The following is a 19,019-nucleotide window of genomic DNA, read 5'->3' as shown; positions in this document are numbered from 1 at the left end:
TTGAACCATTGGCAGCAAACATGCAGCTCTGTGTTTTGGAGGATTTTTGATCCTGCCATAACAGCCTGAACTGCTTTTCCTGGAAGCTCCAGTGCTGTTTAAAGTCTCACTGCAGGGCAGGCAAAAAGCAGCTCCCAGTGCTGGATCTGTCTCCTTCTGGTACCTGGGACCAGCAGGACCCAACCACCCCGGGAAGCACCCGGGGGCAAAACTTTCTCTGGCGCAATACAGAGTGCTCATCCCCAAACTCAGCAGAAATCCCAGTGGGACCTGACCTGCCCAGCACATTCCCTCTGTGTGGAACAACCCCTGCCACAGCCAAGGACAGGGACACACTTCTGGGAGCAGCCAGGCAGCTTCAAGGTTCCCTACGCAAAAGATTCCTGGAGAAAAATGCTTTTCTTTTCTAAAAGTGAATCCCAGACTCTCAAAGGTGCTGCACAAGTCTCTGGGTGCTTTTCTGTGTCCCGCTGCATCCATCCACAGGAACACAGGGCTTGGCTGGACACAATTCCCTCCCCCAGCTAGGATGTTCTTCCAAAGCCCCCAGCATGATGGACCTCAACATCTTTCCACAATCATTCCCACTCAGTAAAACATCCTGTGCTCCTCAACAAATCCACTCAGGAAGCTGCTGAGAGCTGCCTGAAGATGCAATTCAAGCATTGCTGACTTACCTGCCAGAATATGCTGTCTATTGTGTTCCCCAGGAAGCCGTCCCTGCCCTCCGATGACACCAGCTTAGGCCCCAGAATGGTCATAAATTCATCAAAATCCACCTGGCCATCCCCTGGAATGAGAGGAAAAGATCAGAGACTCAGAAATCAGAGAGAAGGTTGGGTTGGAAGGGATTTTGAGGGACTTTAGAGGCCATATAGTGCAGTACCCTGATGTGAACAGGGACACTTTCCACTGTCCCAGGCTGCTCCAAGCCCCTCCAGCCTAGCCTTGGGCACTGCCAGGGATCCAGGGGCAGCCACAGCTGCTCTGGGCACCCTGTGCCAGGGCCTGCCCACCCTCATTATTACCAATGAATTACTCCTTCAAGCCCAGCATGCCCCTCTGGACTTGCTGCACATCAGGGATCCGCCACACTCTGGGAAACCTCCACAGCAACTTCCCAGTGCCCACAGACCCAAATCCTTTGCTGTGCCAGGGAATGGCCCCTGTCGTGTCCCAGATGTCCCCAAGGACAGAATCAGGCCATGCACTGAGGGGAACAGGTCATTCCCCAGTCCCAGAGAGTCCAGAGGCAGCTCCCAAAAAGCCATTTTGGCAGGGGGACAGGAGCCAGCAGCACAGCCAGGGCTCTCCCTCTCAGGTTCTGCACAAGTTTTACAGGGCCAGCGCCAGGCTCCAGAGGGAGGGAGGGCAGGCAGAGCAAGAGCCAGGCTCTTGCAGAGCAGGGGCCAGGCCACTGCAGATCCAGCAGGCAGAGCAGGGGCCAGGCCATTGCAGATCCAGCAGGTTTTTCAGCCCAGCTTCCCAGCAGCATCCGTGTGTGCCTGGCATGCAGAGCAGGCAGTGCAGGCACAGCCTCAGTGCCACCAGCAGGAACAGGTGACAGGTCCTGCCCCTAATGAGCCCAGCTGGTGCAGTGCTGAGTGTGGCTCCTGCTCTGAACAAGGCACGGGGATGTTTGGAGGGAGTTTTGTACCAAATGTCACTTTTCCCTCCACAAAAAAAAAAAGGAATATTCATGCCTGCTGAAAGATCTTTAAACTCCCTGTCTGTCTGAGCAGTTCAATGCCCAGATCTCCTGAGAATGCTTAACCTAATGTGATGGAAAATCTCCTTCATTGATCAGGCCATGGACATCTCCTCCTCCATGTTAATGAACTGAAGGGCTGGGTAAATCAGCCCTGCTCCCAGCGCTGGCAGGATTTGTGGCTGTGTTTTACTCCCATTCAGGGGGAAGTGACCGCATCCAGCCCTCCCTGGAGCTGCTGCAGTTAAGTCACCAGGTGCGAGAAGTGTCTCAGACCTGTGAGACTCCAGCAGATCAATGCCAGGGCCGCGACTGAAACACCGGCAGTGCCCGTGGCAGCGCCGTGTGCCAGCCGTGCCACCACCACTACCTGAGCTTCTTATCACACCTGTGCTTCTTATCAATCACATCTGTGCTTCTTATCAATCACATCTGCACTTCTTATCACATCTGTGCTTCTAATCAATCACATCTGTGCCTCGTATCACACCCCGTGTTCTGATCAGAGCAGCCGCGCGGCTGATCACGATCTCCCGTGCCCTTATCTCGGCACAAACGCCGTGAGAAAACCAGCACAGCCCGGGCACAAAACCAGCACAGCTCGAGCACTCTCTGGGCTGAATTGAGATCTCCGGGCACCGGGAGATCTGGGATTTCTGGGAGGAAATATCCTGGGGTGAGGCTCTGAAAGGCAACCCTGCAGGGATCCTGTGAAATGGGAGGGATCCGCTCATGGTCCCGCTGCTAAAGCCGCTCCGAGGCTCTGCAGGACCGAGCTCATTTCTGGGCCAGCACATTGAGGTAAGGAGTGGGCAGCCCATCCCCTGGAGAGCCATTCTGTAAAACATTTCTGGGCGGTGGGAAACGCGTTGCCCCCGGCGCCCCTCGGGGGCCATCCCGCGGATGGATCGGTCCCGGCACGCCGGATCGCTCGGGAAGGGAACAGCGGCTCCGGGTGATTTTACACCGCAGCACAGCGCCCGATGGCACCACAGCAGCGAATCCATGCGCTGGGATGCAGATCGGAATGCTTTGGGATGCTAATGTCTTTAAATTAGCCAGATTAACAAGAAAACAATTTGTATTTTAAAGAGAAGCTGGTACCTGCCCCCGCATTCATTTGGCCCTGTGCCTATGTGACCCCGAGCACGGAGTTACTCAGTTCGGGCGCTCTCCAATGTCACTCCACCCTCAGAGGACACGCAGGACTCGGTCCCACACGTGATTCCAGAGAAAAGGACTGCTGAGCTCTGACTTTGTACAAGACTTCGGGCAGCCCCTCGCTCGTGACTTCCCTGTGCTTCTGCCAGGGATCATCACTAACTTCACAGGCTTTAATTATCAGCTTAATGAGAGCATTTTCCACAACCTCGAAAGAAAGATGCCATTGAAAAATGCATTATCCCCTTATTGACTGCTTTTTCAGTTAAAACTCTTAACTAGCAAGGCAGCTAGACCCCACTTTTGCCTGGTAGAAATATCCCTTTAACATTCATGTGAAGCTGCAGAAAACAAACCTTCCCTGCCATCAGCACCTCAGGAGACTGCAGCATCATTTCATCAACAGAGAGAAATCACGGGTTTGTCTGAAAATTCCATTTGACAGCCACGAGAGAAATGTTATAAAAACCAACACAAAAACCTGCACGGGGCTGCTCTGCACAGCCTGGGCACCACCACAGCCCGGTTTTCACATCCCATCCTGGGAGCACAGTGTGGAATTGCACAGCCTGGGCACCACCACAGCCCGGTTTTCACATCCCATCCTGGGAGCACAGTGTGGAATTTGGGTTTGGCACAGGACGAGCCGCCCAGCTCGCCCTCCTGCTCCTCCCCACTGCCTCGCACCAGCGCTGGGAGCTGCTGGCGGATCGAGCCCTGGAATCAAATACAACCCTCCCATCCCTGTGCTGCAGATGTGCTGCTCTCCCCAGGGTCCTTGGGATTCTGAGCCATGTGTGGATTATCCACAAATTAACTCAGAGCTGGTTTAAGGATGGGTAGAAAGGAGAAAAAGTCTGTGTTGGAGCTCTTGTGCTGTCTGTTCTCCCTCACCTTCCTCACTCCTCTCCAGGAGCCATCCCACAATCCCTGATCCCAGCAGGGCTCACAGGACCCCAGTCCCCCTGTGAGATGGGTGCTCCCCTCCTCTGCCTCCAGCCTCCCACTGAGGCCTGAGCACAGCTCATCCCACAGGATGAGAAGCCCTGGGAAGGTTGTGCTGGAGGGGCGCAGGCAGGACAGCTGCAGCCAGGTGGAGCAGGATGTGCTCCCTGGCCTGGGACAGCCCCGGGACAGCTCCCTCCTGTCCCTGCTCCCAGGCACAAACACAGATTTATAAACCCTGCTCGGGCTGAGGTCCCTGGCTGAGGAAGGGAAATGGTTCCGTGGGGACCGGGCAGCGATGGGTTAATGGCTGCACCTGAGGGTTTCAGAGCTCTTTTCCAGCTTAATGATTCCATGATTCCAAGGCACTCACACATTTCCAGAGCTTGTTTATGAACTGGGAGGGCAGGGAAACCTAGGGGCAAGGTGGGGTGGGGTCTGCTGGGACATGGAAACCTTGGGAATGGGGGTGAGGGGTCCATTGGGACATGGAAACCTTGGGAATGGGGGTGAGGGGTCCATTGGGACAGGGAAACTTTGGGAATGGGGGTGAGGGGTCCATTGGGACATGGAAACTTTGGGAATGGGGGTGAGGGGTCCATTGGGACAGGGAAACCTTGGGAATGGGGGTGAGGGGTCCATTGGGACAGGGAAACCTTGGGAATGGGGGTGAGGGGTCTATTGGGACATGGAAACTTTGAGAATGGGGGTGAGGGGCTGCTGGAACAGGACAGCCTGGCAGGTGGCAAAGGGGGTGAGCACAGAGGGGTTCCAGGCAGGATTCCACCCCATCCCTGAGTTCCCTGGGCCAAGGGATGGGTCACTGCCTGTGTTGGTGATCTTAGCAGGATACCAGAGCTGAGCTTAAGCACTGGTTTAAACCCACCTAATCACTCCTTGATTCCCTCTCAGCAGTGCCCTCACATTTTCCTTCCCTGTAAAGCTCTCTGTTAATCCTGGCATTAATGCCACCGAGTCACCTGTGGACACCAACGCTGTGGCTGAGCCTCATGACTCAAACAATGATTCAGAACCTCTCTGGCCACCCCAGCAGAGCCAAATCAGATCAGCTTATCATGCCCAGGCCCTCAGCTGGGTGAGAAGAGCTCCAGGTGCCCACAGACCTTTGCTCCCTGCAGGACTCAGCCCTGGCAGGAACCAGGGAAGTGTGACAATAACAAGGCATGGCAGTGGTGGGAGCCTGGCTCATTGTTCCGTCATGGGAAGAGGATGCTGAAGGCACCAAGCAACACCTCTGAGTTCTCTGGGAACCTTCCCAGTGCCACAGACCTCGTGTGGCCAGCAGGGACTTGCCAAAGCTCCCCCTCACTGCTCCTTCATGGGGTGCAGAGAGACCCTGAGGGTAATTCCAGTGTGAGGAGCCCCAGCATCAGCATTTGCCATGTGTGAGCTCAGTTTGGCCACTCCCATAGCTCCACAGAGCTCCAGCAGGGAGCTCTGGGAATCCTGGGCTCCCATGGCACATCCAACACACTTGTGCCAAGTGTGGGGATGGCAGGGCTGGTGCTGGATCATCTCTAAGGTCCCTTCCACCCCAAACCACTGTGGCTCTTTGATTCCAAGGGCACCAAGGAAGATGGAGCAGCAGCAAAGAGCAGTGTGGAGCTGGGAATCCGGGGGTTTTTCCAGACCTTGCAGCCCAGGGACAGTTGCTTTGGACCTGAGTGACTCAAGGACAGGATGTCTGCACCTCTGCAAAATGTCCATTGGGCCTCCTAAATAAACCTGTGGGACCACAAAATCATGGAATCATTGAGGTTGGAACTGACTTCCAGGATCATCAAGTCCAACCTTCCCCCAGAACTGCCCACCACTGGTCACCACTGACTCCTGTCCCCAAGAGCCACATCCACATGGTTTTTGAACATTTCTGGGAATGTCTGACCACCCTTCCAGTGAAGAAATGTTCCCAATGTCCACCCTGAGGCTCCCCTGGCCCAGCCTGAGGCCATTCCCTCTCTTCCTGTCCCTGTTCCCTGGAGCACAGCCCGACCATCCTACCCCCACCCCCCCCCCCCCCCCAGCTGTCCCCTCCTGGTAGGAGTTGTGCAGAGGAGATGGGACAAAGGAAAAAGAAAATCATTAATGACTGAACACCTGGAGGGGACTGGAAAAGTACCACTGCCCTCCAGGGAGCAGACTGTGGGTCAGACACCATCTCAGAGGAGATGAAAGAGCCTGCAGCCCTTTGGAAAGGGGATTTACTCCCTAAGGCATTTGCCTTCAACACCAATTCTCCTCCAGGTTCTGATCCCATGTCCCCAGCACCGAGAGGTTCCAGGTGCCACCAGCTGCTCCTGCTGGTTCTGCAATGGTTTGTAAGAGCTGAGCACAGAGAATTCCCACCCTCTCCCTAAGCTGTGAGCTCAGACAAAGGATTTCATCTTCCCTCAGCCCTTCACTACAGGGAGCAGGGGAAGTTGGATCTGCTGGGATGTGCAGCAGGAACCAGAGCCAGAGCTGTGCAGTCACCTTGTCAGGGCACCAGCAGCCCCAAACACCCCCAGCTGCACCCAAACCACCCATCCCACCTCTCCGTGGTCCTGATCCCACAGGATCCAACCTCAGAAGTCTGCTCAGACTGGAAATGCCAGGCAGGGAGAGCAGGGCTCCAAATCCCCTCATCCCAGGGAGCAGCAGCAGCTCCTGGGAACTCCTGCCCAAGCTTTGAGGGAATAAGGGAATGCTCAGAGCAGCAGGGGTGGCCCCATCCTGCCCGGTTCCCATGGGACAGCCCCACCCTCAGCCCTCAGGAGAGACCCCTGTCTCTGCAAAAGTCTCCTGTCCCAGCCACTGCCTTGGAGGGTGGAATTAAATCATCATTGGGCTGGAGAAAGGCAGAGCTGGAGAGGGGAAGTGGAGGGGGAAAACATGCCTGGAAATGAGAGGGGGAAAGGAAATGAGGGGAGGGGGGGAAAGAGAAATGAGAAGGGGAAAACATTTCTGGAAATGAGAGAGGGAGAAGGGAAATGAGAGGGAGGGAAAGGAAAATGAGAGGGGGGAAAGATGACTGGAAATGAGAGGGGGAGAAGGGAAATGAGAGGGGGAAAACATTCCTGGAAATGATGGGGGGGGCGGGGGGAAGGGAAATGAGAGGAGAGAAAAGGAAAATGAGGGAGGGAGAAGGGAAATGAGAGGAAGGGAAAGGAAAATGAGAGGGGGAGAAGGGAAATGAGAGGGGGAAAACATTCCTGGATTGCATCACCTCCAATCCTGGGAAGAACTGACTTAGCCTGGGTTTCAGAGCCTTGTATATCGAATTGGTTGAATAATGCTCACTGATTACTCCCTAAATGAGCCTTTCCCTGGCCGTTCTCAGGATAATCAGGTCCCTGGAAGTTCCCTGCGTGGCCCCGGGCCGGGGTGAGGATGAGAATGTGCGCTGGGAGCTGACGAGCACCGCACTCCTCCTGCCGAGCGTGACCTCCAGCGAGCAGCGAGGTGAGATATTTAAAGTTAATGAGCTGGGTTTGCAGCTCGGGGCGCGGAGCACACAAGTGCTGTTTATTTTTATTCTCCAGCAGCTCCCTGCGGTGCCCGGCCGGCCCGGGCTGTGTCATTGCCGTGCCAGGCTCAGCCGGGCAGGGCTGGCACGGTCTGGGCGAGGCTGTGTCCTGGGATGAGGCACAAGATGGGCAGGAACACCTCCAGCCTCAGGAGATTTCCCAGACAAGGCTTTTGGTTTCAAAGACTGGGAGGTCAGAGCCTCCTCAGCAGCCTGACCCCTCGCCCAGCACAAGGCAGAGAATTTCTCCCTAATTACAGTTCAATCAGGGAAAGTCTGGCACAAAACTTTGGCCTTGGAAAACAGTTTTAATGATAGACAGCTCCAGTGACTTCGGGGAGGAGAGAAACAGCTGCCCCCACTGCCAGGAAGGATGCGGGTCTGTAGGAGTGAATCCAGGAGAGCACAGAGCTGCTGCCAGGTCTGGGACACCTCTGGAGCCAGGCTGGGACAGCTGGGGGTGCTCACCTGGAGAGGAGAGGGCTCCAGGGAGAGCTCAGAGCCCCTTCCAGGAACTAAAGGTGCTCCAGGAGAGCTGGAGAGGGACTGGGGACGAGGGATTGAGGGGCAGGACACAGGGAATGCCTTCAGATGGACAGAGGGCAGGGCTGGATGGGATATTGGGAATTAGGAATTGTTCCCTGGCAGGGTGGGCAGGCCCTGGCACAGGGTGCCCAGAGCAGCTGTGGCTGCCCCTGGATCCCTGGCAGTGTCCAAAGCCAGGCTGGACAGGGCTTGGAGCAGCCTGGGACAGTGGGAGGTGTCCCTGCCCATGGAATGAGAGGAGCTCTAAGATCCCTTCCCACTCAAACCATTCTGGGATTCCATCAAAACTTCGCTGGATCTGAGAAAAGGATAAATATCTCCACTGGAGCCCCTCTGTCCCATAAGTCCCTCCACTCCTGCAGTTTTCAGAGCAGTTATGTGGATCTGGTTCCATGACAGCCCCACAGAAAATCTCCATGGATTGTAGGGACCATCCCTGGAGGAGGGGGTTCCATGGGGCTGGAAGGCACCAGCCCAGCCAGAAGGGAGGAGCAGGGGGTGTTTGTCCATCCTGCCGAGCAGAGGAGCTAGAGAGTTCCTCACTCTGGCACCCTTCTCTTATCCTGCAGGGGGAGGGAACAGCTCCCCAGGCCTGGTTTGTCCCATTAAAACTAAATCTGTGACCTCCCCATGTCCCCAGGGACTGAGGGGACAGGGACCTGCTTCTGCTCCAGCACAACACTCAAACCAGGAGGAAAAGTCCCAGGCAAACAGGACTGCAGTAAGGAATAAATGCCCATCAGACACCTGCCAGCTCCACAGCAGCCCCAGAGAGCTGTAGGATGCCCAGGGACCAGCCCTGCCACCAGATGTCCCCAGGGAAGGGCCCTGCTGAGGGGGGTGTGAGTCCCCAGAGCCCCCAGCCCTCTCTGAAATCCCCTCCCTGGGCACCCAAACCCATTTGGCAGGTCTGTGCAGACTCTGGTCTGTTCCCAGCCGTGAGCAGCTGGTCCCTGTGTCCCATGGACCAGGAGCAGTGGGATCACCTCAGATTTCCCAGGATTCCATCAGCTCTGCCCCCTGCCCTGGGAGGGGCAGAGAGCTCTGGGTGCACCTTGGGCAGCACCAGCAGCTCATTACTCTGGGGACTCCCTGGGGCACACACACCCTGGGAAGCCAAAATGATCCCAGGGCGCTGCATTTCAGCAAGAAATAAAATTCCACAAGTATGGAAACAAAGCACAGGGCATGAGTTGCATCCCAGCCCAAGCATGGGTGGGTTCCAGAGGGGACACTGCACTTCAGGCCTTCCTTTTGTGCTGGGCTGCACGTCAGCAAAGGCAGGGTGGGCTATTACTGGGTATAATTTGATATAATTCGGTGTAATTTGATGAACTTGTAGCTGTCACTGAGCTGCAGATTTGACAGGCTGCAGCAGCAGCTGTAATTACTCCTCATTTCTGCAGTGAGAATACAGAGTGGGATAAAATGTGATAATCCTCATTGTCCAAATGAGAGCAGACATGGAGAGAGTGGCCCCTATAAATCCAGACAAGTCTCATCAAATCCATCCTGCTGCCCAAAATTCCCAGCTCAGTAACGCATTTTAAAGGACAGCCAGGCTGGAATGTGGCTGGATCATTGCGCACACTGAAAAATCACTCTGAGATCAAAGGACAAACCCCAAATCCGTCATAATCCATTGCCCCTGGATCCCTGGAAGTGCCCAAGGCCAGGCTGGATGGGGCTTAGAGCAACTTGAGATAGTGGAAGGTGTCCCTGCCCATGGCAGGGGATGGAGTGAGATGATTTTTAAGATTATTTCCAACCTAAACCTGGGATTCTGGGATTCTCTGACTCCTGTGAACTCTGATTTTAATCCCAGAAATGGTTCTTTGTCCCCTTCCAGCAGCCTGGGCTCTTTTATACTGAAACACATTTTATATTGAGATATAAGACTAAATATTTTATCCACCTCTTTTCATGCTGATTCACAAGGAAACATCCACCACAGTAAAAAACCTCAGGAAAACCCAAAGAAGAAAAGTGGGAGAGACAAAAGAAGCAGAGAAAATGTTTCCAGCTTGGGAATGTCACCATTGTCCCACACAGAGCAGCTCAAGCTGAGCTTGTGGACAGAAGCCAACATTTCATTGATCAAAGGTTGGACAGGATGATCTTGGAAGTCTTTTCCAGCCTTAATGATCCTGGGATTTGTCCAGCCTTAATGATCCTCTGATCCTGGAATTTGTCCATGCCTAAGGACAAGGGATTTGCCAGGGGAAAGCTGAACATTTCATTTTTGAAGGAGAGATTTGCTCTGTCTCCAGATGTTCCAGACCATGCCCCTTGACCATTCCCATGCCTGTCCTGAGCCCTGGTGTCCCTTCCCTCCCCAGGAGCCAGGGCAGGCAGACCAAAGCAAAGTCCCTGGGGTGTCACAGACAGCAGGACAATGGCCTGGAGGGACCCGGTGACCTTGACACCACATAGCCATGGCTGTCACTTCTTCCCTTTCCAAAGAGAATCTGGGACATTCTGGGATGTGTCACCTGTAGTGGTAGAATTGCAGAGGTGACATCCTGGGGAGCAATGAAAAACTGGGGGGGAATCTCAATTTGAAGTTCTGGAAGAGTCCTGGAATCACTGAGGTTGGAAAAGACCTCCAAGGTCATCAGGTCCAACCATGGTCACCAAACCACAGCACCAATGGCACTTCTGCCTGGGTTTGAACATCCAGAACAGCCTCAAGCTGTTCTGGAAACAACCAGGAAAAGTTTAGGCTGGATATTGGGAAAATGTCTCCATGGAAAGGCTGGTCAGGCATGGACGCTGCCCAGGGCAGTGGTGCAGTCCCCACCCCTGGAGGGGTTTAACAGCCCTGTCGATGTGGCACTTGGGGACATGGGGCAGTGGTGGCCTTGGCAGTGCTGGAGGTGGTTGGACTCGATGACCTCAGAAATCTTTTCTAACCTCAATTATTAAATGACTCTTCCAGAATTTGAAGTTGAGATTCCCCCATTTTCCATTGCTCCCAAGGGTGTCACCATCCCAGAATGTCCCAGAGGTTCCAGGCAGGTCCCTGGTGAAACCAGCTTGACTTTTGCTTCATCAAAACACTCCCTATTTTCATCCCAATAAATAATTTGACATCCAGGGGTGGATTTTTCCCCCCTCTTGTGGTAGCCTGGAGTTATTTTTCCAGCTGCTCCTCTAATTAGTGCACCAAGTGCTCATTTTATTCCTCAGATAAAAATCCCAATGAAACCATTTGTGACACTTAAGTCACACATTCATCTCTTTTATGGCAAATCCTGCTTAAAGAAGAAGAATCCCAGATAAGGCCACACATTCCATGTGCCATTTCCCAGCATTTTTATCAGCGCTGCTGCCAGTTGGAAGAATTTACAAATAATTCCTTTTTCCAGCACAGAAATGTATAAAATATTTCCCTTTCCCTGTGCTGGCAGAACATTCCAGCTCATTCCCCAGCTTGCAGTGAGAAGCACAGGCCCCTCTCACAGTTTGTGTCCATGAAATGCAGAATTATGGCTGAAAATTAGGGGTATCCATGAGATAAAGGTCAGATTTGACCTCTGGGAGCATTTCCAGACCAAAATATTGGCTCCCTACAAAGCACAGCTCCCAGAGGGATGCCCAGGTCCACCAACAACCTCTGTGGGAACAGCCCCACACTTCCAAACAAAGCTTTGGGCTACTGGGAATATCAGAACCCCCAGCCCTCACCTCCCTTCCTAAAGATAAACATTTTTGCCCAGCAAATCCCTTTTCTTCCTGTCCTGTTCTGGCACTTCCCATCCCAGCAGTGCCACAACGTCTCCTGGAGTTCACAGAAGGAGGGTTCTGAGGATTTCTCATGATTTCTCTGGAGACCTTGAAATATTCCAAGGAGATTCCCATTTTTCTCCATGACTGAGGGGAGTTTATGCCAATTGCACAATTTTCCCCATGGCAACTGTGTTTCTTCAGCTGGGTGAAGCTCACTGTCCTGGGTTACAAGATGTAGCTGGGGTGTGTGTGCTATCTCCATCTGTCAGAGCTGGGGCAGTTCTCTGCTGTTCATGGGGCAGGTTTCTTTATCTCTTCCACAGTCAATCCTCCCTCCAGGAGATCTCTGCTGTCCATGGCCACTGAGTGTCCCTGCAGGGCTGATCAAATTCCACCATCCCATGGGAGATGCTCCACCCAGGGGAGGAGCCAAGCATTCCTCCCTGGATCCAATCTGACCTGGGCACAGCCCAGCAGCCTTTGCCCACTGTATTCCCAGAGGAGCAGCTTTCTCCTGCCCTGCATTCCCAGAGGGAGAGCAGGCCCATCTCCAGCAGCCCTGGAGCTCCAGAGGAAAACTCCCCCCTTGTGCAGGATCCCTGCTCCAGCAGAACCACAGCTGGCACTGCAGGAGGGCTGAGACCCCCTGGGATGGGACTGTGCCACCACCCTGAGCCCCCCTGGGATGGGACTGTGCCACCACCCTGAGCCCCCCTGGGATGGGACTGTGCCACCACCCTGAGCCCCCCTGGGATGGGACTGTGCCACCACCCTGAGCCCCCCTGGGATGGGACTGTGCCACCACCCTGAGCCCCCCTGGGATGGGACTGTGCCACCACCCTGACACACAGGGGTCAGGGACTGCTCTGACTCTGGCAGTGGGGTTTGTATTACTGCATTTTTCTATTTTTATTTTCTTCCCTAGTAAAGAACTGTTATTTCTCTTCCCATATCTTTGCTGGAGAGCCCTTAATTTAAAAATTATAACATTTCAGGGGGAAGGGGTTTACATTTTCCATTTCAAGGGCGGCTCCTGCCTTCCTGTCTTGGTTTGGAAAGACAGGTGCCTGCTAAGGAAGGCAGGAACCTCCCCTGAAATGGAGAATGTAAACCCTCCCCCCGCTCCTCCGAATTGCTATAAATTTAAGGGGCTCACAGGCAAAATATATGAGAGCAGGAAATAAAAGTTCTTTAATAGGGAAGAAAATAAAATATAAAATAAACACTGCAGTGAACTAAACCAACACTGATAGAGCCAGAACACAGCCTGACACCCTGTGGGTCAGGGTGCTGGCAGCAGTCCAATTGGAATTGTGGCTCAGCCCTCCTGCAGTGCCAGGGGTGGTTCTGCTGGAGCAGGGATCCTGGAGAAAGGTGCAGTCTGCCTCTGAAGATCCAGTGGAAGAGGCAGCTGCTGTTCCTCTGGGAAATGCAGTGGAGAAGTTGTGCTGGTGTTCCAGAATCTTCAGATTATATCCGGGTAGGAATGCTTGGCTCCTCCCTCTGGGCTCACATCTCCCAGTGGGATGCTGTAGTTCTTATCAGCCATGCAGGGACATCCAATGGCCTGTTATCAGCAGGTGTGTCCCCAGAGGGAGGAGTGGGTGTGGAAGAGATAAGGAAAACTGCCCAATTAACAGAAGACAACTGCCATGCAGATGGCAAATAGAATACATCTTGCCTTGCAATCTGGGTCACTTCCTTAGCAGACACCTGGCTTTTCAAACTAAGACACCTGACAGAATCCCAGAATCATGGAATACCTGAAGTTGGGAGGGACCCACAGGGATGAGGGAATCCAAATCCTGCCCTGTACAGACACCCCAACAAGCCCACCCTGTGCCTGGCAGCACTGTCCAAGCTTTCAGCAAAGCTTTAGAAGTACTGGAGGAGGGATTTGTGGGGATCCACAGGATCCCCAGCCCTGCTGCTCTCCTGCCTCCAGGGAGGGGTGGCAGGAATGGGATATTCCCAGGAAATCAGGGCATGCAGAGGGTGGTGAGGGCAGAGCCACTCCCTGCACTCCTGGGCACCCTGGAAGTGCCAGGCAGGTGGCTGGTGACACATCTGTCTGCTGGCCTGTCCGTCTGCAGGAAGGCTGGTGACATGTCCTTGTGCAGGGAGGTGCTGGCAGCCCTCAGCAGCCATGGAGGCATCAGAGGTGACACCTGTGAAGGGCTTTTGGCCCAAGCCCCAGCTGTGCCAGGGCTGGTTTTGCTCAAGCTCCAGCAATGTTCTCTCCTTAACCCCATTTTTCCTCCAAAAGTGATGAATCATGGAGCATCCATTCCTTCCTGCTCCCATGAGAGCTCTGAGAGTGTCCCTGAGCAGCTGCACACCGTGGCCCTGGAGGCAGCTCTCCCTGTGCCATTCCCTGTGTCTGTCCCTGTGTCCATCCCTGTGCCCTTCGCTGTGCCACTCCCTGGCTCGGTGGCAGGAGGTGACACCAGGAGTGAAGTTCTCTTGTCGGGTCCCTTTGTGCTCAGCCCACCACAGGCTGTGGATGCTCCTCTGGGACCCTCCTGCCCAGACTGGCCCCCCTGCTCCCTCCATGCCCATCCCTACAGAAATCAGGGAAAAATCAGCCCAGCCCAACTCAGCTGTAGCCCAGCCTGGCCCAGCCCAGCCCAGCTCCAGCTCCAGCTCCAGCTCCAGCTCCAGCTCCAGCCCAGCTCCAGCTCCAGCCCAGCTCCTGGTTCTCCTGTTTTTTTGCTGGCCCTCAGTGAAGTTGGCCATGGCAGATGCAGCCCCTCTGCCACGCTGGAATTAGCTGATGAAAACTGGATGTTGGGGCTGCTCAGGGTGGCTCAGCTTAAATCCCAAGCCCTGCCAATTTTCTTACCTCATTTGCAGGCCCTGGCAGCAGTTTTGATGGGAAGGAAGGAATGGATGTCTGGCTGCTCCACCTGCCAGCACATCATAACTCACGGCACGGGGCAGAGATGTGCAAAGGATTTCACCTCCCCCCAGCTCTCCTGACCACTGGAGACTCCTCCCTGAGTGTGACCTTTCATCCACCCGAGCTTCCAGCCTATCTAATGCCAAGAACTTGGAAAACTCTCCAGAAGTATATGGGAAGGTGGTCAGGCTGTTCCTGGGAGTACTGGGCACAGCCAACATTCCTGTCCTGCTCCTGAATGCTGCCCTTTCCCAGTGGGAGAGGAGGGAGGAGGCTGCTGCTGGTTTTCACTCCACAGCTCAAGTTAAATCCCAGGAAAAGGTGAAGTATCCATTGGAGAAAAAGTAGCCATAATAATATAAATTCAAGCTGTACAGCACTAATTCAATTTGCAGGCAAGGTAAATCTTTCACAGAACATTCCCCTCTTTGCTCAGTGCCTCAGGAATTTCCCATTCCCTGACTTTTTTTTAATCCATGGCCCACTTGACCTTCCCCTGGCACAGCCCCCAAAGCCCTGCTCCAACACTGCACCAGTACAGCCAGCTTGGAGCTGGAGGATCAGCTGCCATCCCTGCAGAGAGCACACAGAGCTGCCTGGAAGGCCTCAGCAGGAATTTACCACTTCCATCATTCCAGGTTTGACTGCACTCCCCACCTCGGGTCCCTCCACAGCAGCAGTCTGCACAGAACAGTGCCAAAGTCTGCCAGAGTCAGGGAAGGACTGGAGATGAATCAGAACTGGGAGCCAAGTCCCAGCTCTCTTTTTCCAAAAAAGCTCAGAATTTCGGGAAAAGACCCCAGGAGTTGGCAGCACACTAAGCCTGGCTTTGCCAAACCTGAGCCCGAGTCCCTCTCTGCCAGGAAAGGCCAGCACAGCAGGGCAAGGGGCAAACAGCAGCTTTTGGACAGACATTTCTATAAGTGATTGATTCCTTTTCCCCTCTTTTCTTTAGGGAATGAGATCATTCCCACAGCGGATCTCCTGTCCCTTCCAGGCTGTGCAGCCCTTTCTCTGCAGGACCCCCTCAGCAGGGTGACAGCCCTGGTGACAATTGTCCTGTGCCTCGCAGGGACATTGGGAAAGCCAGAGGGGCAGGGGAGTGTCACTGCTCCATCTCTCCGGGCTCTGCTCCCCAGTGTCCCAAAGGACTACCCCAGTGTCCCCAAGGACTCGGGGCTCTCCCGGATTCCCCCAGCCCCTGCTCTGGCAGGATTCCAGTGTTCCCCCCCTGTCACAGCCCCGGGACACGGCTGTCCCTGCACCCCAGCTCCTGGCAGCAGGGAGGGCTCCCCCTGGCCTGCCAAGGACATTTTAAAGGAATTGTTCCTTGTGCTCAGCTCTGCAGCAGCTGAAATCCCTCCCTGGCTCCAGCATCCCGATCCTGCATTTCCCTCCCCGCTAACGGGCGTTCTCTTGCTTTTATTCCCTCAGCAATTGTTTTATGAGTTCTCCCAGCAGGACTTGGCGCGGGATGATTCCACCCCTCAAAACTTCTCCCGGCGGAGCAATCAACACCTCATTAGAGCAGCTCCCAGCCCAGCAGCTCCGGCCGCGGGAGCCGCCCGGGACTCGGGGAACCCTGCTCCTCTCCCGGGAATGTCACCGGCCAGGGCTGCCCAGGAATGCACCGGGAAAGGTTCAGAGAGCCTGACAAAGATTATCTGTGCACGGTGGGATTGTTGGGGTGTCTGGGCCGGCCCAGGAGCTGGGCGGGATGATCCTGGGGATCCCTTCCAATTCAAGATATTCCATGATGGTGATGACATCAAAGGAATTGCTTCCATCACCTTCAGCCTGGCTCAGCTTCTGACATCCGAGTTTGGTTTGTGTTTCACCTGTGGAATGTCCCCCTCCAGGCTGGGACAGCCCCTCACCACTCTGAGAGAGGAGACTCAGCTCCTCCCAAGTGACAGCTCCCATCTCTGCTCTGTGTGACAGAGACAGGGCGCAGGGAACGGCTGGAGCTGGGCCAGGGGGGTTTAAGCTGAATTTTGAGGAAAGGTTCTTGCCCTTGTGAGAAACGACTGCTCACTTTTTCAAATGTTATTAAACTTTAACAAAAACTACAACCAAGGACTAAATAAGGAAAAATTACAGCGCAGGGAGCTCCCCATGACTACCAGCCCCATGCTCCTCTACAAAATGGATGCTCAGCTTTTTATATTCCTCTTAAAGTTCTGTCAGTCAACTCCTTCTCTGCCATCCATTGGTGGAGATCACTTTTTACACCTTGACTGGAGGTCAGGTGTTGTTATGCTTTGCCTCCTGGTGACAAGCCAGCCTCCTCTAAATGTCCTGACTACTGAGGCTATTACAAGGAGGGAAGGGAAAGAGGACTGTGGGATGACATCTTACAGTAACATTACTGTACATCTGCGTAGTATCTGTCTCTTAATGGTGAGAGCCAACTATTACATTATTTATCTATAACACCCCAAGGTGTGCTGGGCACTGCCCAGGCTCCCCAGGGAATGGTCCCAGCCCTTAGGCTGCCAGAGCTCCAGAAGCTCCCATGGGTGCACAGGGTAGGATTGTTGGGATTGTGAACTTTGCTCTGTGTTCACCCAGCGGTATCCCACAAGGGATGATCCAGCTCCCTTCCACCCTTCCCTTAGTGAGCAGGAATTGTTGGATGGGGATCCAAGGGCTGCCAAGCCCTGGGAAAGCCCCTGGAATGGCCCAGCAGAGAGCAGAGCCCGGTGAGCACTCACCATCCATGTCCAGGCGCTGCATGATGATGGCCAGCTCCACCTCGCTGGGCATGTAGCCCAGGGAGCGCATGGCCATGCCCAGCTCCTGCTTGGAGATGAAGCCATTCCCGTCCCGGTCCAGCACTCGGAAAGCCTCCCGGATCTCTGCAGAGGGAAGTGGGAGAAACAACTGCTCACTTGGAAAATGTCAAAAGGTTTATTAAACCTCTGCAAAAATACAACAAAAGGACTGTGAAAAATGGGTATTTTACTATTGGCTTTTTGCAAATATTAAAATGAATATTATATGTGTTATGTTAGAAAGTGATGCTGTGTTAATTTTTTTAGTAATGTGCTAAATACAGGTTTTTAGGTTATAACATAATTTAAAATAAATTATTACTAATAAATAATAATTTAAATAATAATTTTTAGGTTATACATAATGTTAAAATAGAAACTATGCTATGTAGGATACTTTTTTAAAAGAAAGGGCTCGCAGTGAGACAGCAGCCACAGGACACTGAAATCATTCAGAGAAAGAGAATTTATTGCTCCATTATCAGAAGAAATGAACTTCTTCCTGCCTTGCTCAGCCCTGAAGATGCCGTCAGGATTCAGAGGAAGAAGCTGACACTGCCCAGACAGAATCCTGTGTTTGAATGGAATTTATGCATCATGGATGAGGTGTATGAATATGCAACAGGCTGTTGCTTTTAAGGGTTAATCCTCTGTTAACGTGGGTCCTTTTTCAGGCTTATTTTGCCCAGAAAAGGTACCTGGACTGTCCATAACTCTTTGTTTTTATTGTCTCATATTGTCCTAATCCAAATTGTGCAAATTATTATTACTCTAATTATATTGCTATTTTTATAACTATTTTATTATCATCATCAAACTTTTAAAATTTAAAAAAAACCAAGTGATTGGCATTTTTCACAGGACTCCATAAGGAAAAAGTTGCAGAGCTGGGAACTGCCCCTCATAGATACCACATGGCCAGTTCATCTTGAAGATGGATGCTCAGGCTTTTATACCCCTGGGGTTGCATCAGCCAGCCCTGGTCATTCCCAAGGTCTGTCAGTCAGTTCTTCTTTGCCATTTATCAGTGCAGACTGCTTTGTAACTGGATTGGAGGTCAGGTGTTGCCATGCCCACCCCCTGAGCACCCCCAAGCTTTTCCATTCCCACCTGCGCCAGGCAAGGGACACCTGTGCAGCTTCTTTGTACCTGTCCTAGACAGCCCAGGCTGTCTGATGGCAGCAATACAGGGGGGAAAGGGAACTGTGGGGAGAGCAGAGGACACCTAAACTACAATAACATAACTGTACATCACTAAAGCTTTTCTTAATATTCACACAATAATTGCAAGAGCCAATGATCTCATTATCCATCTATAGCAGAAGGGAGAAGGGAGGAGCTGTTATGGTGGAGGACTCTGGATGCTGAGCACAGAAGCAGCAGCTGCTGCCTTTTCCAAGGTTAATTGTGAATATTTGATCATCCCAGGGCAGGATGATCAGGATATGTTAATGCACACCCACAAACCTCCGTGCACTCAGGATATCCTGGGATCAGAGACACAAAACTGGAAAAGCCCTCTAAGATTGAGTCCAGCCACTTAACCCAGCACTGCCAAGGCCACCACTAAGCCATGTCCCCAAGTGCCACATCCCCAGGGCTGTTAAACCCCTCCAGGGACTCCACCCTGTGCCACCCTTCCAGTGAGGAAGTAATTCCCAATATCCAACCTGCACCTCTGCTGGCACAACCTGAGGCTGTTTCCTCTCCTCCTGTTGCTGTCACCCTGGG

General features: G+C 53.2%; 1 protein-coding gene across 2 annotated transcripts in view; it reads right to left on the bottom strand.

Annotated features, from left to right (window-relative positions):
• Window positions 1–19,019, bottom strand: part of CALN1 (calneuron 1) — a 156,022-nt gene that overhangs the window by 51,923 nt on the left and 85,080 nt on the right. For both annotated transcript variants that reach the window (XM_059866031.1, XM_059866032.1), the window contains 2 exons: window positions 17,229–17,372; window positions 678–790 (listed from right to left, as the gene is read on the bottom strand). In XM_059866031.1, coding sequence (XP_059722014.1) covers window positions 678–790; window positions 17,229–17,372 — 257 coding nt within the window. The remainder of the gene's footprint in view (window positions 1–677; window positions 791–17,228; window positions 17,373–19,019) is intronic.

Source organism: Haemorhous mexicanus, chromosome 22 (assembly GCF_027477595.1).
Source record: "Haemorhous mexicanus isolate bHaeMex1 chromosome 22, bHaeMex1.pri, whole genome shotgun sequence".
In the NCBI taxonomy this organism is placed as follows: Eukaryota; Metazoa; Chordata; class Aves; order Passeriformes; family Fringillidae; genus Haemorhous; species Haemorhous mexicanus.
The sequence above is the reverse complement of the archived record's forward strand: the minus strand, read 5'-3'. Positions and strand labels throughout refer to the sequence as shown.